The sequence below is a fragment of the Zootoca vivipara genome, chromosome Z2 (genome assembly GCF_965207765.1).
Source record: "Zootoca vivipara chromosome Z2, rZooViv2.hap1.1, whole genome shotgun sequence".
Taxonomy (NCBI): domain Eukaryota; kingdom Metazoa; phylum Chordata; class Lepidosauria; order Squamata; family Lacertidae; genus Zootoca; species Zootoca vivipara.
Window position 1 is genome coordinate 11,684,994 of NC_142585.1, and position 23,350 is coordinate 11,708,343.

General features: G+C 43.1%; 2 protein-coding genes across 4 annotated transcripts; one reads left to right on the forward strand and one right to left on the reverse strand.

The window, feature by feature from the left end:
* Window positions 1-5,094: 5,094 nt before the first annotated feature.
* AKAP14 (A-kinase anchoring protein 14) lies at window positions 5,095-11,585 on the forward strand. Of its 3 annotated transcripts, none has more exons than XM_035114130.3 (6): window positions 5,095-5,232; window positions 5,942-6,130; window positions 6,223-6,320; window positions 8,064-8,243; window positions 10,033-10,085; window positions 11,419-11,585. In XM_035114130.3, the coding sequence occupies exons 2-6, from the start codon at window positions 5,953-5,955 to the stop codon at window positions 11,501-11,503; spliced, it is 594 nt and encodes a 197-aa protein (XP_034970021.1). In that variant the 5' UTR covers window positions 5,095-5,232; window positions 5,942-5,952; the 3' UTR covers window positions 11,504-11,585. The 3 variants fall into 3 exon arrangements, with proteins under 3 accessions (XP_034970021.1, XP_034970020.1, XP_088520622.1); XM_035114129.3 differs by having other exon boundaries at window positions 5,108-5,299; XM_088664496.1 differs by lacking the exon at window positions 10,033-10,085 and having other exon boundaries at window positions 5,108-5,299; window positions 10,239-11,585.
* Window positions 11,586-12,299: 714 nt separating this feature from the next.
* NKAP (NFKB activating protein) lies at window positions 12,300-23,148 on the reverse strand. Its single transcript, XM_060270183.2, has 9 exons — window positions 22,859-23,148; window positions 19,779-19,859; window positions 19,283-19,359; window positions 18,867-18,917; window positions 18,141-18,189; window positions 17,402-17,517; window positions 16,875-16,950; window positions 15,537-15,686; window positions 12,300-15,374 (listed from the first exon to the last, which is right to left on the reverse strand). Exons 1-9 carry the CDS (start codon window positions 23,113-23,115, stop codon window positions 15,200-15,202), a joined length of 1,032 nt encoding a protein of 343 aa, XP_060126166.1. The 5' UTR covers window positions 23,116-23,148; the 3' UTR covers window positions 12,300-15,199.
* Window positions 23,149-23,350: the final 202 nt, after the last annotated feature.

Consider the following 23,350-nt stretch of genomic DNA (forward strand, 5'->3'; position numbering starts at 1 on the left):
AAGGACTCTGGAAGTTGCAGCTTTGTGAGGCGGATAGGGTTCTTTGAAAAATTATTAGCACCCTCAAATCATAGTTTCTAGGTTCTTTAGGGGAAGTCAAGATTGTTTGAAGTGATAGCGTTGCTTTATATGTATGGTACAGATGTGGTGCTTGTGGAGGTTGCCTGTCAGCAGTTAGCACCAGAACAGCAACTTAAGCACATGGGTCAATTGGTCACAATCTTTCCCAATACAGTGGGATGCATTGCATTTCTTCTAAATAACAGTACAGTGGTACCTCAGTTTAAGTACACAATTGGTTCCAGAAGTGCGTACTTAACCTGAAGCGAGCTTTCCCATTGAAAGTAATGGAAAGTGGATTAATCCGTTCCAGACGGGTCCGCGGAGTACTCTGAAGCATACTTAACCCAAAGTATGAGTGTACAGTAATTGGTTCTGGAAGTCTGTACTTAACCTGAAGCAAACTTTCCCATTGAAAGTAATGGAAAGTGGATTAATCTGTTCCAGACGGGTCCACCGGAGTACTTAATCTGAAAGTACTCAAACTGAAGTGTATGACTGTAATTGGGTGTGGACCCAACTGAGTTCTTCTCAGGGTAGACACATTTAATGGACCTGAATGAACCACATCTATTAATTCCAATAGGTCTACTTTAAGTATGACTACCAAGTATGAGCAAACCCAGGACTTTTGTTAGCGGGGGCAGAACCTCAGTTAGCTATTGGTTTTTATTGATTTGGGGGAGGGCAGCTGCACCTCCCTGCCCCCCTCTTGGCCATGCCCATGCTACCAAGGGATCGTACCCATTGTTTATCATTTGCATCTACTGTATACTTATTGATTAGCATATGCAACATACTTTTTCAGCCATTAAGCATTCATCAGCACTTTTTACATTCCTCTGTATCTCTGGCATACAATTTCAGCTACAGTGTTAGATCAGCTCCAGTCCTTGAAAGTCTTCTTCCTTTCTTCCCTTTCAAACTCACCCACCCCCAAAGTGTTTTCGAGACAAAGCAATATTAATAGTAGGACAAATTTGCAAATGCTGATCTGAATAGAATGTGTTAGTAGTGGGTGAGGATAAAGCAGCAATGTTGAATGGCTCCACATTTTTGGAACTGCGGGACATTTACCTAGAGAAGATTAAACAGCTTATATTATTAACTATCTCTGCAAAGTCTCTATGTCGTTGGCTCTCCTTGCAAGCATCAAGCCACCTGTGCTGGCTTTGTAGTACAACACCAACAAACGAGTGTTTGTTCTCAGTCTTATTGAGGTATTTCCAACTAGGGAGAAACAGAAATTCCTTTTTGGGTGATCATCATCTTTGTCAAAAACATTACCGTATTTGTTATTATGTCCAACCTGCTCTTCTGTTTTCATACCCAACAACAGTAAGTGAAGGCAAACATCATAAAGTACAGCACAAATAATCAAATCATGTCAAAGCAGTGATAAGAAATGCATTAAAGTGAAAAATGGGGAGGAGTGAAAAATCAGACGACATGATGGAAGTGTATAACATTATGCATGACATGCAGAAAGAGAACAGAGAAATGCCCTTTATCCCTTTCTCATAACACTAGGGCTGGATCTATGCCGCTATTAAAAAAACACTGAAAATGCTCAGTGAAAAAGCGTTGCAAAGCTCACAATCGAAAATATTGAGTTGCAATTTCAGCTCTACAGCGCCATCTGGTGTTGCAGTGTTATAAAGCATTTATCATGCTGTGTTTTGACAAAGGTAGCTGAGTCCTAGAACTTGAGGCTATCCAATGAAGCTGAACATTGGAAGAGACAGGAGACACAAAAGAAAGTACTGTACTTCTTCACACAGTACATAGCTAAACTATGGAATCCACTCCCACAAGAAGCAGTGATAGTGACCAACCTGCATGGCTTTAAAACAGGATCAGAGAAGGCTCTCAATGGTACAAACCATGATGTATACATCTTACCTGTACAGTCAAGAGGTAGTAATGCTTCTGAATACCAGTTGCTGGAACCTGTTACATTCAGGTGCTGTTTGTGAGCTTCCCAGAGGTGTTTGACTGGCTGCTGTGAGTAGACTGCTGGACTAGATGAGTCATTGGCCAGTAATAGGTACAGAAAGGACGATTCCCTGGATACCAAGATCCAGGTTTGGGGCGGCATGTACTCTTTGCTGAGAGAGCCCCAGTGGAGATTTAAAATCACAAAACATGCAGCAAAGTCAAGCATGGAAATATAGGCTGTTAGACCTTTAAAATATGCCCTTGCGAGTTCCAAAAGTTTCCTCATCCCCCAGCATAGGAAAAGATGACGCATTTGGTAAGCTAAAAATTGTTTACTTACAAACTTTCTAAAAGTCAAGATTCATGTGCTTTAGAATGTTGCACAGGCAGTAAAACTTGGGATTAGTTACAGTGGTGAAAGTTCCTAAATTATTAGCATAGGAATTTAAGAGTGGCTTGTGAGAGCCATCCAATCTCAGCTGCAGCAACCACCTCAAACCTCTTTACACATTGAGCTTCTCAGGTAGATTGATGGTGAACAATAGACTTGTTTACCATTAATCTTCCAATATAAGGGGAAGTGACCTAGGCTAAGACTGGCAGGACAGCTGGTAATCTATGGTCTTAACCCCTTCGTGCATTAATTAGTCTTAATAATGTTGGTTATATGAGACTGGTTATCCCACACTTGTAACACTTTAAAAGCTTGCTAAAAGCTCCAGTTTCTGGTGAAATATGTCTAGTACTTAATACTAATACTAATAAATATTTCTAGCAAGTGAGAGACTAAAACCATTTCTGCTCTGAGAATTTGTGGATGTTTCTTCCCAAATGAGTGACAATATTTCATCTGTGTTTCAGTTTCGAAAGTTTTGTTTTGTTTTTTTACATGGTGACTTGGATTCAAAATCAGTGGAAGAAAAAAAGACCACATTGCTTGCAAAAAAAGAAAGAAAAAAAGATTGTTGTTGTTGTAGAAAACTGTTGGCCCTCTAATCGTGGCAAATTCATTGTGCTTCCTATCTACATGTGTCTTTTGCAGCAGTTGAGGTCACTGAAATAAATAAAAAGCCTTGTTTGTTTCTCAGAGAAATCCAGAACATCATTTCAAAGGAAGCGTTTGAAAATTGATTAAAACGGGAACCCAGATTTCCTGTCACAAGCAGTTAGAGGAGATAGCTGATCTGGAGGCTAAATATCTCACACTCAAAAACATGAAAGATCTCAGTCATTGTTTCTAAAAGTTCTGAGATGACATTATTGTCACTTCTAAAACTGGGGGCACCAACATGCATTGATTTCTTTTAGAATGTGCAGGAACTAAGCACCTGCACACGAGATGATCCACTGTGGTTTATTTTTTATTTTTTAATACAAATGCTTTTATCCTGGGTGTTTTTTTGGGGGGTGGGTGGGGTGAAACAGACCCACTAAGAGCCAATCCAATCCAAAATTAAAATGGTAATGTCCAGAAGACTTCATAGCAGAGGTACTAAAACCCAACGCAGTCCTGGAAAAGCTGGGTGTTCTCTTTGTTACAGCTAACAAAAAGCCCATTAATGAAGGGGCCAATCAGGCCTCTCAGGGGAAGGGAGTTCCATATCCTGGGAGCCATAACCGAACAGGCCCTGCCTTGCATCCCAGCCAGAAGTGCCTTAAAAACAGGAGTGGCATGGCTATAGGCCTCCAGGTGTTGAAGCACTACAGCAGGGGTGGGGAACGGGGCCCTCCAGATGTGGTTAGATTCCAGCTCACCAACCTGCATGGCCAATGGGCAGGGCTGAGGGAGCAACATCTGGAGCGTTGCAGATTCTCCCATCCCTGCACTACAGCTTCCAGCATCCCTGGCATTTGGCCAGGTTGGTTGGGGCTGGGGCTGATGGTTTCAAGTATTACATCTTCTAGAGCAGGCATCCCCAAACTTCGGCCCTCCAGATGTTTCAGACTACAATTCCCATCTTCCCTGACCACTGGTCCTGTTAGCTAGGGATCATGGGAGTTGTAGGCCAAAACATCTGGAGGGCCGCAGTTTGGGGATGCCTGTTCTAGAGGGCCACGAGTTCCCTATTCCTGACATAAAGGTACAGGGTCCCTGATTACAAACAGGAAGGAGTCATTCTGCATATGTTATTGGCATATCTCCTGATATGCTTCTGAAGAGTTGCAGTATGTGGCCTTCTGTAAAGGCAAGTAATTCTACAGCTTCCCTGAATGAGAAGGGATACAGGCATGATAACATTCTATGCCCATCACTTGTGTGTTCTCAGACGCCAATTCAGGCCCCATCCTGGTGCTGGTAATCTAATATTATATCATATTAGATCCTGTTAGGATTTTAACACAGGATTGCGACAGGCTTTGTTTCAGGCCACGGGAAAGAGGGAAGGGTGAGTATAAATTATGTTTTAGGGAACAGCACACCGTTAATTTCCCATTCCTGACTAGTATACAGCTAGGAGACAGAGGCTGATTTGATAGAAGGAAAGCCAGAGCACGCAATCTTGCAGAGATGCGCATAGTCAGCATCCTCTTCTGTGGTTGTGCACACACAACACATTTAATGCTCATTTAAAGCATTTGACTGTACCCAGAGAATCCCGGGACCTGTGGTTTGTTAAGGGTGCTGGGAATTTTACCCTAGGGAGGGGTGTGAACTACAGTTTTAGGGGAAGCAATGGTGTGTGCGCAGCCTATGTTTGACTATTTAATTGTTAGCTAGTTCACAAACTGGGTTGCTGCATGCCCAAATTTTGTGGCCTAGAAAGCACCAATAATTTTCCTCCCTCCAGTCAAAAGCATCTTTTAACCATGGCTATTCTAAAGGCCCTAATTCCCTCCTACCCCTCAAAAAAGTAACATGCAAAAAGTGCACGCATGATGTGGGCTGAAAATGGATCTCCCCTGCCCTGCTCCAAAATGTGAAAACACCACCCAACTCGCATTAATCACTTCCCAGTCTCTTGAACGCCTAACAATATCATTGGCTGCACACTGTGTGCTAAGAGCTGATCTCCACCAATGTTCTTTTTTCCTTTAAGTAGGATGGAATGCCTGTACATCAAACCTGCAGCTCTATTGGATGAACTGCTGTTGCCCAGGCGATGATTGTGACCAAACACTTGTCACAGAAGCCTGAGAGCCAGCTGCTTAATGAGCCCTGGGAACCTGCATCTCAGAGGAAATAAAGCAGCTCCGATCACAAGAGAAAAGCATCTGGAAGGCATTTTCAAGCAGGTAGTGGAGTGATCTACCATCCTTTGCGGGATCGGAGGAAGTGCTGACTTGCGTACAACGGCCCTTGGTGATTATTTCTCAGAGCAATGAGTACCCACTTTCTGATTCTTAATTATTTGCATTTGTGGCTGAATGCAGTGGAAATGAGAGGACTAAAGAAATGCAAAGGAACAGTCTCATTCATGAATTTTCATTCCCTCTTTGCAGATTATGATTTGCAGGCATACACCAAATACTTTTCAAGGCGTACACTGCAAAATGTAATGAAAGAATGTGACAAAGATGTGTTTGAGTCGTAGCCCTGTATGCTCTGCAGCAAAAGGGCCCAGGGTTCAACCCCCCCCCCCAATTCTCTATTTGGGGTTGGGAAAGAATCCTATCTTAAACCCTGGAGAATTGCTGCCAGTCCGTGCTGGCAAGCTAGGTAGGCCAATAGGCTGACTCAGTATAAGGCCCTTTCTGTGTTTTTACAGAGAACCAGGATTAGTTGCAGCTCCCAAGTGAGCATACATTCAGTGGTAAACCAGGTCTGCCCTGTGTAACAGCCCAAAATGCTTTTCTTAAGAATGATGATGGGGTTGTGATATTTTCTATGATTAGCAGTGGCAGAGTAGGTTATGCCAAATATGCAGTTTTGCTTGCTGTGTAGGTCAAATTCTCAGCAATGATCCTTATGACCCTGTGTGCTATTCTCATCCTCTCTTTCTAGAGTTGTGGATAATGGAGGAGTTGACCACTAACGTGGAAGGCAAAGATGCATCTGTAAAAGCTGTAGATGCATCCATGGAAGCTGAAGATCCAGCTCCAGAAGCCACCAGGATGGCAGCAGAGTCTATTGTGAGAGATGTTATCAGAGATGCAGTATACACTATTAGACACCTGCAAAAGACAGAGGCAGGTATTACAGCATTAACTTGCTATGCTTTTGATGCCTCCTGGATGGTATAAAAGCCACCCACACCAGAGATTAATCTATGCCCTTCCCTTCAGTTCCAGGAATCAAATATCCAGTACCAAATATTAAATGGATGAGGTGCAAGGATTTCACAGTATTGGATGGACTGGCGCAGATTGAGGAGTATTTAAAAGTAAGTTTAAAATTGGATACTTACTCAATGCTTTTAGCCAAGCGACATGACTGTCTGGATGCATTTATATGCTGTGAGAATCCGCTGAAAAGGGCCTGCATGTTTGGAGGCACACAGTGCAATCTTTTATATCAGTGGTTCCCTCAAGGGGTCCGCATAACCCACCCAGTATGTCTGTGGCACAATTCACATAACAAAAACTACCATAGAGATTTCAAATTTTTCAAAAGTCCATGGCTTGGCTTTTGAAAAACCCCACAGTACAGGTACTTAGCTAATTGGGAGCCACTGCTATAGAGGTGTACTTGGAAATACGTTCCACTGTGTTCATTGGGCCTGAGTCCATGGTAAGTGGGTTAAGATCGCAGCTTTATTGTACTAAATAATTGATTCTGATGTTAATAAGAGCAACAATATTTTGTTATCTTTTTTTCTGGGGTGCTGCAGGTACATTAAATATACAGCAATGAATGACTAATAGCATAGAATAAAACAATAAAAATATGGCAGTGAATCTGACGGTTATCATTAATTGCAAGTTTTTCTGCAACTCATGTGAAAAAGACCAAAGGAACCTGCAGTCAATATACATCCTCAACCACACAGTTAAACATTTATGCTCATTTATAGCCATCGTTCTTCCGCCTTGGAATTCAAGGCAGAGTACGTGCAGAAACCACACCCAACCCTGTTTCTCTTCACTATCTGGCTGCTGTGACAGAAGGTGGGGGAGAGGCCCTTTTTTTCTCCCATCCTTAATGACTGTTAGTGCAGGCAATCCAGTCAGGAGCTGTCAGGTATGCCAACACCACATTCCCCTTAGGATCCATCTATGGCAACCCTATATTTGGGCAGGTAACACTTTTTGTCGCATCCTTATAAATAGTGGTACACTTTTTTTTTTTTTGGTGAGACGATGCAGGTTCACAAATGAATCATCATTGTATACTAGTATCATGAAGCCCATTAAATTAATGGGTGCTAGAATTAATTAGCGGGGTTCCCCCCGTGACTCACCCACCGCCACCACCTCAGCCCCTCACTCAGTCCCTTCCCCGCCCCCTGCCCCAGCCAGCTGCCTCCTCAGCTTCCTCTCTCCCTCCCCATTTCCCACCCTCTTTTTTCTACTCCTCTCCCTCTCCCTCCCTCCCTCCCTCCCTCTCTCTCTCTCTCTCTCTCTCTCTCTCTCTCTCTCTCTCTCTCTCTCTCTCTCTCCCCTCGCTGGTCCCAGTTGCAGCAGCCCTTCCAACCCCCCCCCCCCAAATCCACACACACTTCCAGGGACTAATTCCTCCTTCCTCCGCAGGTGCACCCGCCCGCCCACCCGCTCTCCTGCTTTCGCCCCTCAGTAATGGCTAAGCAATCCTTCAGCCCAGCAGCCGCATCACTCACGGCTCTCTCTCTCTCTCTATCCACTACCCTCCCTTTCCCTTTCGCCGGCACACGCCTGCCTCCTTCTCCTTCCCCTCTAACGGAGAAGAAACCAGGAGGAAAGAGAGAGATCCTTCCGTAGCGCAGCAGAGGCAAGGCAGGGGAAGCCGTGCACTTTTTTTTTTGTATGATTGTGTATATGCAAGCATATGATCTCTCTCACGGTCCTGGTTTATCCCGTCCGGAGTCTCTAAAGACTAAAGACTAAAGACTTGACATGTGCTTGACACACAGCAGGTATGTTCAATTGTTGGCAAATGCGAGCAAATGATTCTGGATGAGGCCACATCATGGCTTATGTTTATTCCACAGACATGGGAGCTTCATGAGAGCTGGCTACATTGGACAAACTATATCAATGAAGAGGAACTAGAGTATTCCACGAGATACTATTACCGGGTCCGCTGGAGTATCCCAACTTGTAGAAAGCCCATCCCACGAGCAACAGCATGTGTCTATTTTGTCATAGAGATTTCCAAAATCAAACCATCAGTAAGTATTTTGACACCTCCTCTGAAGACCTATAAGCCCAGAGGATAATGAAATATTCTTATATAAAATAAAATAGAAAGCAGGAAGGGGGAGAGAACACCCTCAATAGGATCAAGTCTGAACTTCTGAGATCTATAAACTTGATCATTTGCCAAGTGCTTGATCACACTCCCTTTATTTGAAGGCACACATGTTTAGGCAGAACAGTCCCCTGAACCTGAACTTCCTAAGAACTTGAACTAAATAATTGTGCTAGTGGCGGACAGTCTAAAAATTCCTGTCAGCGTTATGATACTTTCTTCCCACTCCTCTGCCCCATCATGCCCCCACATCCCCCACAAATTGGAGGAGAGAAGATCATTCTGTCTGGCAAGCAGAAATACTTGTGCTGATGGAATGATTATGAACCGTGACACTGAAATCCACCCTCCTCATTTAATTGTTTATAAACTGTTTAAACTGTTGTGCATTTATAGTATAGTCTAATTATGAAAGCTTTTAAGGCTTTGATGGAATTGTTTTGTCACGTATTTAAATTACATTTTGATTTTGTAACTGATTTTATACTTGTAGAAGCCATTTTGGCATGTACCGTAAGCAGTTTCTAACTTTAGTTGCAACTTACATTGCAAATAACTAATAACAAGTTTTGGACAGTTTCCTCTGTAGTGGTACAAACAGGAAAGGATCTTCTGATATACTTCTGTCTTTAGGTATGATTTACCTTGTCATCCACCCCAAAAATGGCAGAGGCAGGGAATGTGACCCCACATGGCTGTGGTATGAATTGGTTTATGTATAGAACTTACACTGCTTCAAGGGGGTCTGCAGAAGTAGTGAAAACAATTGTTGTTGTTTAGTCGTTTAGTCGTGTCAAACTCCTCGTGACCCCATGGACCAGAGCACGCCAGGCACTCCTGTCTTCCACTGCCTCCCACAGTTTGGTCAAAGTCATGTTGGTAGCTTCGAGAACACTGTACAACTATCTTGTCCTCTGTCAGTACAGTAAATCAGACAGCAGCAAAATGCCAGGGATAAAAACAGCAGAACAAGCCAAGTGAACCTCAGCTAAAAACCAATAGAGCAGATATGGGGAACTTTTGGCCCTCCATTTGTTGCTGAATTACAACCCCCCATGAACCCCAGTAAGCAGAGCCCATAATGGTCAGGGATGTTGAAGTCAGCAACTTCTGGAGAGTCAAAGGTTCCTTACACCTAGAAGCACTTTCTTTTGCCTGTCCTGTATCTCTTTATCAGCTTAATCAGACGTCCTGGCTTTTGGTTTTGTAAGAACAGGAAAACTGTTGCTGATCCACCCAACACATAATTTTACACACTTTGGCCAAGCTTTTCTCTCCTTTTTTCCAAGTTAAAAGACTGACTAACTACTGCTACCTTTTTAGGATAACATTCTTTTATTATTATCATTATTGCATTTAAATCTGCATATGCAGCACACCACCCTGGAATTTATTTTGATGAACCGTGGTACAGAACTGTTTAAAAATAACTGAAATACAATTTTGAAATACTTTTGGAAAGGTTGAGCTGCAGAGGCTTATTGTATGCATAGTACCAAGACCCTATAGGCATGCCCATCAGACCCCAACATTACAGTCAGGCTTCTCTTGCTTCCAAATTTCCTATTGCTGTTACATTTTGAGTTTATTAGTGTCCATGAGGACCAGAAAGCCCTTGCAGGGAAGGGTGATTTTGAAAAGCAAAATGGAAGCCCGACATTCTCAGAGTTTAAACAAAGTATGATTTTTCCCTCCCTCATTATATGCAGACATTACCTGTTGAAGTATTCTTTGTGGTGGAGACGAATAAGCTAATTCACAGGTATTTTCTATTTTAAAAATAATCCATGAAATAATGGTGGTATGATACATTTTGCCAAATGTGTTGTTACGGGGAAAGATCTGCTCATCTTGCAAACCCATCTAGGAGTGAATTGTACCTGCCTTTCTCTGTGTCTCTTTGATTTGCAACTAGGACTGCTGGCTTAGAAGAATCCAGGCCTGCTCTTGTGCAGAAATCAACTGCAAAAAATGTACCATAATCTGCTACAGTTTTCAGGACACATGACTGATTTTTTTAAAAAGGGCTCAATGAAAAGTTGGCAAACTTTTTTTCAACTACATTCACTGAAGATTAATCTCTTAGCCTGCAATCCTATACCTACCTACCAGGAATGTCTAGGATTCTACTGCTTAGTGCTAAAGGATTGTTTATTCAAGATGTGCCCTGAGTTTAAGTGGCTTCCCCAAAATTTGACCACATGCTCATTACTGGACACTATGCCTATTTAAGGACCTAAGAAGGTTGCATCCAATGCAGTGTTAAGTAACCCATTCTGGTAGTGCAGGAATTTACGCTTGCATAAAGTGTGTGCTTTCATATACCCCTGTGTGACTCGAAGATCTGTCCTGGGTTTCCCACAGCTCTCAGGAGTTGATTATGAGTGGGGGCGGGGTGTGCAGAGACAGGGCAAATTTCAATTGTGCAAGTGTAAATCCTTCTGCTAATGTAGGGTTGCCATATTTCAAAAAGTAAAAATCCAGGACACCCCGAAAGTTGTTGAGCTTTTACAAAGATCGCCCCCCCCCCAAAAAAATCATGATTTTTCAATTGAATTGCCTACGATCCAGGATAAAGTACCCATCAATTCCGGCTTTGAAATTCCGGACGTATGGCAGCCCCTAGCTAATGGAACAAGTTCACTGGATCCCATCCCTTGACACAAATTTTGTTTTTTTCTGTGTGGAAGAGCACTCAGATTTTGGTTGCAGAAATTAAGGGTTTTTTTCCTTTGGGTTTTTTAAAAGTCACCATAAACGGGTTAAAAGGCACAAATCAGTGCACTAAAAGTACAGATGTGTGCAGGAACAAGCTAAAGGTGGCACGGACATCAAGACAGAACTGTTAGCACATAGTGCATTTGAGCCATGTCAAAACAGGCCTTAAAAAAAATCAGGATTCACCCTATTCCTGTGACTGTAATCTGTTTTGTATTTTAAATTGTTGTAACCCAAACTCAAGACAGTAGATTATTATGATGAATATTGTTAGGGATTTAACTTTTCAGAAAAACAAACAAACCATAGTTCCCAACCCAGATGTGTTAAGTAACCCAACTCTTGTGTTACATTTCTTCTGCTGTCTCTCTCTATAGGCCAGGAGAGAGTCGATTCAAAGAAAAATGGCTCAAAGATGTGATTGAAAGCAAAATAATCATGATGGAGACCATCACTTTTTAGTTCCTGCAGAATTGTTACAAACTAAAAACTCTCTTCTAGGTTTTCTGCTAGTTTTTATGAATAAAAGTTGTGCACATCTGTAGTCAGCTTGTCATTTTAGGTCTTTCTGTCCCGTGTTAGAAGGCTTAATTTTTGGAGAGTAATTGTTACTTGATCAAACCCACAAAGCATCAGTGGCCTTAATCTTGCAGTAGACATGGCAGATATATCTACTTATTGCAACCTTCCAAGTCTACGTAGACCAAGGGTAGCAAACGTGGTGCTCCCCTCCCAACATAATTCATGACCATTCACCAGGCTGGCTGGGGCAGATGCAAATTGTACTCCACAACATCTGGAGGGTACCATGTTAGGAAACAAAGCCTTGCTTACACTGCCAATGTCTGTAAAACTATTTTAAAGAGAATTTGCATGGGGTTATATTTGCATGTCACTCTGTCGTAAGCTAGACCTCCAGATGTTTTGGACAACTACTCCCATTATCCCTTACTATTGGGAATACTTAATTATATTTTACTGTTGTGTTGTTATTTTTGTTTTCCTCTACCTTTTAAAATGTTTTATGTATTCTTTTTCTTTAAACTCATTGAAATATGCTTAATGGTTTTTGTGGGAATGCTAAGGATGGTAGGGAAGGATATATTGATTAAGTATTATGATGTAGCAGAGCAAATTCCCCTCAATATAGCTGGAAGCTACCGTAGTTTGTAGATTCATTTGAATCTTTTAGTTAAGATTATTTCCTGGTGTCCCCTTTAATCCCTCTTAAAAGAATAAAGACACAAGTCTTTCTGAGTAAAGTAACAAAAAGTTTACTCACATTTCAGTTCACAATATGATTCCTGAAAGGCAGACTTTACTTGGTAGTTACACAAAGAAACTGTAAGTTCATCTCATATGGAGACTGAACTCATGTGCTGCTGGCTAAGAGCCAGCAGATGGCAAAATTACATTAAGAATAGAAAATGGTTGCAGGAGAGCAGTGGCAGCAAAAGATCAGCAAGCAAGACATGAGGAAAACAAGTGAGAAAATGGCTGCATGACTCAGCTCTTTAAGGAGTCAGCCAGAGCCATGCCCATCTCCCAGGTCACAAGCAGGGGAAGGAGCTCGCGACCAGTGGTACAGGAAGTTACACTGACTGGATGTCCCCCTGCATGTGTCCCCTCTAGGGAAACAAGGAATGTTGCATTTGACTGCACCAATGGATTACATCCCACAATTTTTTTATTGGGAATTCTCGCTCTCATCAGTCCCAGTTGTTCACCTACATGAGGAATAGCAAGTTAGTACCATAGACTGCAACATGCACACTAAGCCGTTGACATGTGATCTTAATTCAAGCCATGCTTGTGAGCCACAGCCCCGAGTTCCAATTTTCCAAATGGCAAGTGCTTTCAAACACTGTCAAATTGAAGTGTTTATTTTTATACTTGTTTCAAAGAACGAGTCATGGCTTGAAACTGACAAGCCATAGATAAAAAAACAACTAAGGTGCACCCAGGGGAACAATTTTAAATGTAACTTTCCAGAAATAATACGTGGTTTTGGAATTGTGAAAGGAATGGTACACAGGATGCACATCAAGCCCACTCCCTGTACACATTTTATTGCTTCACCATTCCCTCCCAACCTTTGCATCACAGTTCCTTGTGCCATGTCAGAGGTGCCCCTGAGGGTCCCCTGAACTTGGGAGGGAGATTTTTTAGGTTGGGTTTGAGGCTTCTGAAAGAGCAGAGGTGCTCAGAAGTCCCTGTGGATGGTACATGCCAGACACATTTCAATACTGGCATAAAGACTTTGCCTACAATAGGGGTTATGTTTTCAGCCCATCAAAGCCTATGGATATCTAACTTGTTTCGTCCCACTGAAACTCTATTTGCACAATGAAGTCAGGTAGGAAGATGCTTACAATCTTCAAATAGTTCTCTCTCTTGATGAGCTATCGGTCAGACTTAACCATACTAGTTAATGTACAGGATGATGAAAGCAAATCTGTACTAAGAGAAACGGGAGGGCGCAAATGCCCATTCCACTGCTGGCTCAGAAATAGGCCAGTCACTGGAAGACACTCTGCTGCAGCACTATACAGCTTCTTATTAAAATTATAAAATATATTCATAATTAAAATGTACAAATCTGCACAAAGAGAGCTGCTCCATTTACAAGGAATCCGAGCCACTGAAAAAGACTATAATTTAAGTCACTTAAAATCTAGTAAAAGAGAATTAAGTCTCACTAATGTACAACAAACAAAACTGTTCTGAAGCTTAAAAAGGCTGTGTTAATGACTTTTTGTCTTTGTGCAATCAATGGTACAATCAATTTGCACCATCTGTTATTGTGGGATAACCAGCCCCATATAACCCTCGCTCTATAGGCCGAGGGAGCCAGACAGCTTCCGGGTCATGTGGCCAGCATGACAAAGCTGCTTCTGGCAAACCAGAGCAGCGCACGGAAACGCCGTTTACCTTCCCGCCGGAGCGGTCCCTATTTATCTACTTGCATGTGCTTTTGAACTGCTAGGTGGGCAGGAGCTGGGACTGAGCAACGGGAGCTCACCCCATTGCAGGGATTCGAACCGCCGACCTTTTGATCAGCAAGCCCTAGACTCTGTGGTTTAGCCCACAGCGCCTTTACCAACATGCTTAAGTCTAATGCATGAAATGGTTAATATAATAGAGTTAGCTGTCCTGCCAGACTTAACTATGTCAGTTCCCTTACCTTGGGAAGAAATAGGTAATCAAACCTATCATTTCCTCTCAGTCTACCTGAGCACCTTAGCACGTGAAGAGGTTTGAACTGGTTACTCCAGCTTAGCAGCATGGCTCTCACACATTACTCTTCACTTCCTATGCCAGTTCACTTCCTATGTCTAGGAACTTTCATCACTTTGTAACTAAGTTTTACTGCCTGGCTGTAGTTTTACTGCCTGACTATGTGCGGAAGAGCACATAAATCTGACCTTTGGAGAGTTTGTTAGTAAACCATCTTTTAACTTACCAAATGTGTGGTCATATCCCATTCTGTGGGAAGAGGGAAAATTTGGAACTCACTTGAAAGGGCATATTTTAAAGGTAAAACAGCCTATGCTTTTCCATGCTTTACTTTGCTGAATATTTGCTGAATATATTGTGACTTCCAACTCCCTGCTGGGGTTCTCTCACCAAACAGTACTTGCCCAAAACTTGAGATCTTGGCATCCAAAAATTCTCTCCAACATTTATTTGATTATCTAATGCCATTGGAAGATCACTCTGATCCACTCTGTGACTCATAGTGTACACTCAACATTCTCTTAGCAAAGGATTGAAAACAAAGCAACCTTAACAAAATGCCAAGTTTCAATTCCACAAGTCTTGATTTGCTGCTCAGAATTTTACAAAGTGTCTCTTAAATCCATCAACTGGCACAGTACCTTGGATTTCTAGCAATATTTTGGAATAGTCTGCAATAGAGCCGTGCCTCATTTCATTTAGGCCATTGTCCTTCTGCTGCTAATGCCATACAGCAAATTTGTGAACAGGCTATCCACATACACCTGTCAAGTTTCCTATTGATACATATAAACCATTTCCTGAAGTTCAACCAGCAGTACACCCTGCAAGTAGGGCTGTGATGCTGGACACCTATTTGCAAATCGCTGTAACAGGTGACGGTCATCAATATGATCAATAAGCACAAGAAGAGCATCCCATTCATTTGTCGTCTTTGCCCTTGGTTTTCCTGTAGACCATCTCTCGGAAGCTTGCCAAAATCTTGTTCTCTCTCTTCCTTCTCTCCTCCTGGTTGAAAGATGCCAGGGCCCTCTTTTCATCTGCACTGTAGATCTGGTTCTCCTTACGCAGACGCACGGCTTCCATTCTCCGGTGCCTGTAGAGAACATGAGGCGCATCAAAAAACCAGTAATGTTCAACAGGAAGAGAAGATTTCCTTCATTACTAGCTCAATTTCTATTAGCCATTACCCAAATGTCTCCCCCTACACTGTTTAACAGCAGCAAAATTTCACAGCAATCCCCATCAGAATGCTCACCTGCTGCCGCTCATCACATAGCCAGACTTCTCAAATGATGCAATCTCTTCACTGGTTAGACCAATTTCACCTCTCCTAGGGATGCGTTTTCCAGCTTTTACATATTCTGCCATGGCAGCGCCCTCACCAGGGAGTAAAGCATGTCCATAGCTTTAAGAAAGAGACAGGATCATTACATTACACACACACACACACACACACACACACACACAAAAGGCACTCCAAAGCCCCGCCGACTTGTCTCTAGCTATGGATACAGAGAAGTTGAAGAGGACAAAGCAAGACACTTAAAAGTATTATTTCATATATAGACCCATATTGTGCAAGAATTCCTAGATAGGTAAGGGAAGCTGGAACCTTGGATCCCTTCTCAGTTTACCATTGCAATCCTAGCCTCCTTACAAAGTGCCTCTAAGATAGACAGGGGAAAAGGAGGTAGGTGGGCCTCCACTATCTTAATTCTTTTGGCCTCATGGTTTCACCTGGATTTTCTGCTGTTAAGCTCTCCATTTTGTCTGGGCAACAGTAAGAAAATGCTGAGACAAGCAGTGCAGCCAATGTGTTCATTCCACATTGCTGTTTCCCTTTACTGTCAAGGTGAGACATGTTAGAAAAGGAAGTGTAAGAACACCTAGTTTCAGCATATGTCGCAGCATCGAAAGCCAAAATATAGAGAAGCTTTCATAAGGCTCCAGCATAGTTCTCGCGTGCATTAGCACTGGAAAGTAGGGAGATTATAGTCCACCAGCAGGTCAGGGCACACAATTGCGGCCCATATTTTCAACTCATGAAACGACCCCTTCTGGAACCATCCATCCAAGTGCCAATGAGAGCAGGAAGTTCCCACATCAGATTTCACCTTAGCTATAAATGAAAAAGATGGATTTAAAGCAAACTACTATTTTTTCCAGACCCACTCATCTGTAGTAGTGGTACCTTGGTCCTGAATGGCTTGGTTGTTGAACAAATCAGCTCCCGAATGCTGCAAACCCGGAAATTCTTCAGTTTGCAAACGTTTTTCCGAAGCCAAATGTCTGACATGGCTTCCAATTGAGTACAGGAAGCTCCTGCAGCCAATCTGAAGCCACACCTCAGTTTTCAAACAGTTTCGGGAGTCAAACGGACTCCCGGAATGGATTAAATTCGAGAACCAAGGTACCACTGTACAGGAAACGTAGTATTGATCTAATAGGATGCTTGCTGAGGATTATTAAGGATTATATATGCTCTGTTATCTGTTAATTTTAAATATGCTATATAATAGTTAAGAACTGTATTTGGATTCCTGGGCTACCTTGGATTTCAAATGCTGAAATAAGCTAAAGGTGCAGCACTTACTTCAAGGGCCGATCATCTTGAGAGGCGTGAGTAATGGGAGCTTCTGGTCCTATGAAATCCACAGCATCTGCATTTTCTGCAAGAAAGCAATAAAAGGAGGAATGAAACCAAAACCTTCTCTAATGCATTATTTAACCAGTTTTTTTTAACCTAACTGCACAATTTTTATCCTTACCACCCTTTCTGTGGGGTCTGTCTGCATGGCCTAATTGCCACCTTGTCCCTCCCACTTTGAACTCAATCAGCAGCCAGCCACTCTGCACAAAGGTAGCCTTCCAGTGGTCTGCTCTATTTTGTATGGAATATTCATTTTATTAGCCCACCTGGTTTTTTTTTTTCCTGTTGGAAAAGGTGGGGTATACGTATAAACTAAATAACGATATTACAAAAGGAATAAATTTAAAGCCTACATCAGTTGACATCTCTTTAGGGATGCTTTTCCTTACCGGTAGCAAAGACCAATCTAACAGTGAAGGCTGCGCCTGTGTACAGGTTTTTCCAAGAAGCTATGAGCATTCAAAACCTACTTGATCTCTCAATCCAGAGATCATCCTCTTGCTGTTCGTCATCATCAGAATCTTCACTGCTTGACTCACTGAAGTCTTTCCTGCTTTTTTTACTCTTTTTTTTCTTGGACTTTTTTCTGTTCAGAAGTGAGAGGGAAATGGGATAAATATGTAAAATCAAAGCAAGGAAGAAGAAAGGTTTGTAAGAACAAGAAGAAACATTTTGGCTTTGTGTTGCTTACAAGAATATACGGAATGTATAAAGGATACTATGGGAAAATAACAATAGCCCAAGAAAAAGCAACCTTTTTTGGGCCAAATAAAAATCTTGGGCCTTTTGGGGAGCATACACAACAAACAGTGCAGCACAAAGCTTGCTCGCAAGGAAGATGTGAAGCACGGAGAGCATAAATTTCCCCCCCTTTCTCTTTTCCTTTACAACACAAACTCAGAAACCATTCATCCAGTTCAATGAGGCTTTCTTTCAGATGAATGTGGCCTTAGTTTTGTTCCATATCTATTTACTAACCAAACTTTTACTATATTATTGACATAACTGGTGACAATAACCAGACCAAAAGGAAAGCAAACTAAAATCCAAATAAACAATGCAAAATGAAATAAACAAAAAGCAGAAGTTGAAAGCAGAGTCAAAGAGTTCTCTTGGTCACAGTAGCTGGGGAAATAGGAGTTTGATACTAGTGTTATGAAACACACAAACCCTCCCCAATTTTACAAGTTTTTAAAAAACAGCTCTTACTTCCTATGCTTCTTTTTCCTCTTCTTGGATTTCTTTTTTTCCTCATCACCTGAAATGTTAATAACCAAGAAAAACAAAAATAAGCAGGGGTAAGGCATAAAATGTTTGAGTGAAAGAAGAGTGGAAAACCAGTGTGGTATAGTGAATGGTGTTGGGTTAGGACTGGGAAGACCAGAATGGAAATTCCAAGTCAGCCAGGAAGCAGACTGGGTAACTTTGAGCCACTTGCTCACTTTCCCAGCCTAATATACATTACACAGCAGCTGAATAAGGAATTTAATTAGTTTACCATTGCAGTCCTGGACTATTCACAGTAGGGATAGAAAAGCAGCAGCCAAATCTGCCCCTGCTTTGGCTGAGGCTAATGGGAGCTGGAGGGCCCAGCATCACTATGCCACATGTGATATTCATTAAAAAAAACCCCACTATGATTTATGAACATTCATGCAATATAATTGTAGCTCATCTTCCTGAGAGCTTAAGCGTCTAATGGGACAGTGTTAGTATGGGGCTATTGTGATATGATTCTCAATTTGCCAAAATTCTTGACAACTGAAGAAGTTAATACTGCACAATGAATGGAATAATAAATATGACTTTAAATACTACTGTATGGGAATTTGCTATTCCTTATTTGAACTGTAGGGTGGGTGGGGCAGCTCATAAGAAGGAAGAGGACAATTCCAAGGTGGGAACACAAGTCTTGCACAACAGGTTTACACATACGTGAAGCAGCTTTTCTCTTCCTTTTCTTCTTTTTCTTCCTCTTCTCCTCCTCTGAAAATAATTTGAAAATGAAATGTTTTCACAATCAAGCCAAACAATCCACTCTATGGGTTGTTACTTCCTGACCAACAGATTGCATCTGCTACACTTATGAGGCCAAGCTGCAGCATTGCTTTCTAGAACAGGTAGGGGACTGCTGTTGCATAGGGATGGGAGACATCATTTCCAAATAATATGACAACTGTTAAGGGAATGGGAAGTGTCACTGAGTCAGGAACTGGCAACATTAATTATTATTGGTGCAATTTATTTTAGCAATCCATTTGGAGTGCATTCATTCTAGGAAGGCAAGACAACTCAGTCCCTACAAATACTAATGATTGTTACCCAAACACCACCAAATCAGTGCAAAATACCTTCTGAGCTGGAATCAGAAGAGCTGCTCTTTTTAGATGTACCATCTTCATCTTCTGCAGGAGTGTGTTCATCAGAGCTAGATTTAAAGGCAGAGCACAAAACAATATTAGTGTAGGTAGAAGTGCAAAATATATCATCATAATTTGAAAAGCTGTGGCCAAAATCATATAAAGACTTCCGTTTTAAGTATTTCAATAAAATAAATTTCTGTGTGAGAGCTTACCATTGTTTGGATTTTAAAATATTTATTATATATATGGGGCTAAATATGCTAAAGGATTCTACAATCTGATTTTAGGAATGTAGTAAAGTAGAACACAAATTTGACAAAACCATGTTGCTAAATAAGCCAACACGGGGGGACAACAAAACAAAATGGAAAAAGATAATCACCATCTTCCTTATTAGAATTCAGGAGAAGGTCCTCAAGACAGGTTACAGCAATGAAAACAGCAGCACAGTATTTATTTATTTATTAAAAAACCACAAACCTACTCTGGGTCAGGAACCTTTGGTGAGAATCCCCAAACTTCAGGTGCTCCAAGTTCACCTATTCTCTCTCTCTCGTTTAATCGCCTGTAAAAGATGCATCTCTGTTAAAATCCAGGACATATTTTCCATGTATAAAAACATGCACAACACAGGAATAGAGATGCTTCCATACATAAGAGACAGCATTGCTATAGACTGGAGTGGGGAACTGTTTTCAGCCTGCGAGCCACTTTCCCTCATCGACAACCTTATTGCAGAACTGTGAGTTAAACCCCTTAAAAACAGGATTTTTTCCCTTTGCAAGGTAAGCTCAACAACTTTGAGCTGACCCTCAAAAAATGGAGCTTTCCCCCTTTGCAAAAGAAGCTGCACAACTGTGAGCTGATCCCCCCCAAAACAGGGCTTTCCTCCTCTAAAAATTAGGTGCGTCTTTTGGTCAGGTGCGTCTTATGGAACAAAAAATATGGTGCTTTTACATTTTTTTGCCTTCCACTGCCACAGGGGGCCTTATCAAAGCCCTTAGCTGCTGGCAGGGGGGCGCGGTGCACCCTCCTCTGCTGCAGCAGGGAGGCATGGCAAAGGCCTCTGCTGCTGCAGGGAAGCATAGCGCACCCTCCACCACCTTAAGGAGCTACAGCAGCACCCTCTGCTGTTGCGGGGAAACCCAGTGCACCCTCCACCACTATGGGGAGGTATTGTGGGACCCTTGCCACTGTGGGGAGGTCTGGCAAGGCCCTCTGCTGCTGCAGGAAAGCACTGTGCACTCTCAGGGCTGTACCTAGGAGGTGGTGAGGTGGGTCCCTGCCAGGGGTGCATGTGAGAGGGCGGTGCAAAATCGGCTAAAAATATGTCCAGAAATATGTCTATAAATAAAAATAATTATTGCTTCATAAGAAAAGCTTTTGAAAAGGTGAATTGAATGGGTGGAGGGGAGGGTTGGAGGAGAGGCGGAAAGAATAATTTGTCTATGGGTAGGGGGCGCAATCTGGACAGTTCTGCCAGGGGTGCAAGATCACCTAGCTATGGCTCTGCACACCCTCCACCGCTGCAGGGAGGTATGGCAGGATGTTCTGCCACCTCAGGGAGGCCCAGCAAGGCCCTCCACCACCACAGATATATATAGTGCTATATTGAGATATTGTGATATTTAGCTGGCGATATATTGTGATGTTGAAAACCAGATACAGTATTGCCCATCCTTAATACATACAACACGCGGGTGGTGCTGTGGGTTAAACCACAGAGCCTAGGGCTTGCCGATCAGAAGGTCGGTGGTTCGAAGCCCCACGACGGGGTGAGCTCCCATTGCTTGGTCCCTGCTCCTGCCAACCTAGCAGTTCAAAAGCACGTCAAAGTGCAAGTAGATAAATAGGTATTGCTCCAGCGGGAAAGTAAAAGGCGTTTCCGTGCGCTGCTCTGGTTCGCCAGAAGCAGCTTTGTCATGCTGGCCACATGACTCGGAAGCTGTACGCTGGCTCCCTCGGCCAATAAAGTGAGATGAGCGCCGCAACCCCAGAGTCGGACACGACTGGACCTAATGGTCAGGGGTCCCTTTACCTTTAATACATACAACACACATCTCTCTGTCTGAGTAATTAAGAAGCATTATCACAGTTAAATGATACATTTAAGCCAACAAGGAAGGTGTTAACAGTGCAAGTTTGGGTGTCTAGGAAGCAGAGCATGATGTAGGGCAGGGGTAGGAAACCTAAGGCCCATGGGCCGGATGCGGCCCAATCGCCTTCTCAATCTGGCCCTCAGTTGGTCCGGGAATCGGTGTGTTTTTACATGAGTAGAATGTGTCCTTTTATTAAAAATGCATCTCGGGGTTATTTATGGGGCATAGTAATTCGTTCATGATGTAGGGAGTCCAGGAGGACTGCATTTGGACCTGGGCTGAGGTTCCCCACAGCTGAATGGAACTGCTAAGGCAGGAAATGACTTGATTTATCAGTAACATTATTTTCCCTTTAAGAAAAATTCAAATAATCTCCCTAGATCAGAGCTTTCCAAACATTTCATGTTGGTGATACACTTTTTGGACATGCATCATTTTGTTACATGGTAATTCAGTTTTACTAGCAAACCGGAGGTTAAACGAACCCCTTTCCAATCCAGGGAGGAGCGCAGGGTATAACAAGGGTAAGGGATGAGTTGGAATACTACTTGCCACAGGCAAAGTGCTGCCACCAAGAGGGTCCCATTCTCACGCCTCTTCCCATCCCAAGTTCTAAAGTCAAAGATGATAAAAACTTTTAAAGGCGGCAGGCTGTCAGCAACCTGGTCCCAATAAGGATTGGAACCCATATAAAGCCAACATATTAGATCTTATGTCTCAAATGGTTTTGAATTAGATTGTCATAAAAACCCCAGAACAGCCCTGCTTCTATGCTTTTTAACAGCAACCCTGGTATACAGAAATAAGGGAAGCACGGAGACCTGCAGATATGGCAAAACTAACCATATACCTACATTCTGAATGAAAGGGTGGGAGAGAAATGACTAGGGCGTAATAAAGGCACAACCATTCTTTGTCTTTTACCATAACTTTTTATGAGAAACTGGTTAAACTTGGACACTGATTCGTATAGATTCGGGACAGGGAACATGGGGCGTTCCATATGTTGCTGGGCACCAACTTCCAGTCTGCACGGCCAACTACATCCAGAGATCCACAAGTTCCTTATCCCTGGGTTGAGATCCTCCGCACTGATTTCAGAGTTATCCGTTTCGTAGCTGCGGCTAGCAAAAGGTGCGGGGGGGGGGGAAGGAGCAGGCACCCGGGGAGGGGGCGGGAGAGGGAAGCCTCAGCCGAAGCTGCACCTTTTTCTGCACAGCTTGCATGCAACTCCTCCCCCCCCACCTCTCTCTTGGTACTTTATTTAACCTTCCGATGTTTTTAAAGGAGGGTGGCGAACGTGCCTCGGCGCTGCTATCTTTTTGCAAGCCTCAATCAAGCGGCCCATTAAATAACGCGAAACAGGGAAGGGAGGGGGGAAATATTCAAAAGTGAGATAGACAAGAGGGGAGACCCGCCAGGACCCTTTCCCGGATGAGGCCAGCAAGCAAGCCTCCTCACGTACCTTTGCCTCAGCGACTCCTCCTGCTCCTTGCCGTAGTGCTCTGGGCCATGGCGGTGGCCGAAGTGGTGAAGCGGGCCGGGCCGCTGACGGAACCCGCTGCCGCCGCGCTCGCGGGACCGAGATCGGGACGGAGACTGGGCGCGGGACCTCTTGCTCCGGCTGGACCTGGGCGGGGAAGGGCTGGTTGAACTGTCGCTCCTCTCCCGCCGTGAGGACGGCGACTCCTCTGGGCTCCGCGAGCGGGACACCGGCGCCATGGCCTTGGTAGGAGGCCCTCCGACGCGTCGAGTAGCGGAAGCGTCGCCAACGGTCAACAGAGAGGCCTTTTCCTTCCGCCGGATGTGGCGTCGCGGTGTGTGTGTTTGTGTGTGTGTTTATCGCCACATTCACCTCAGTTACGGCGTTCGTTTCAAACTCCTCCGTCAAGCGTTTGATATCCTATATTGATGGGTCTATATTGATGTAGCATTTAAAAAATAAATACTTACTCTC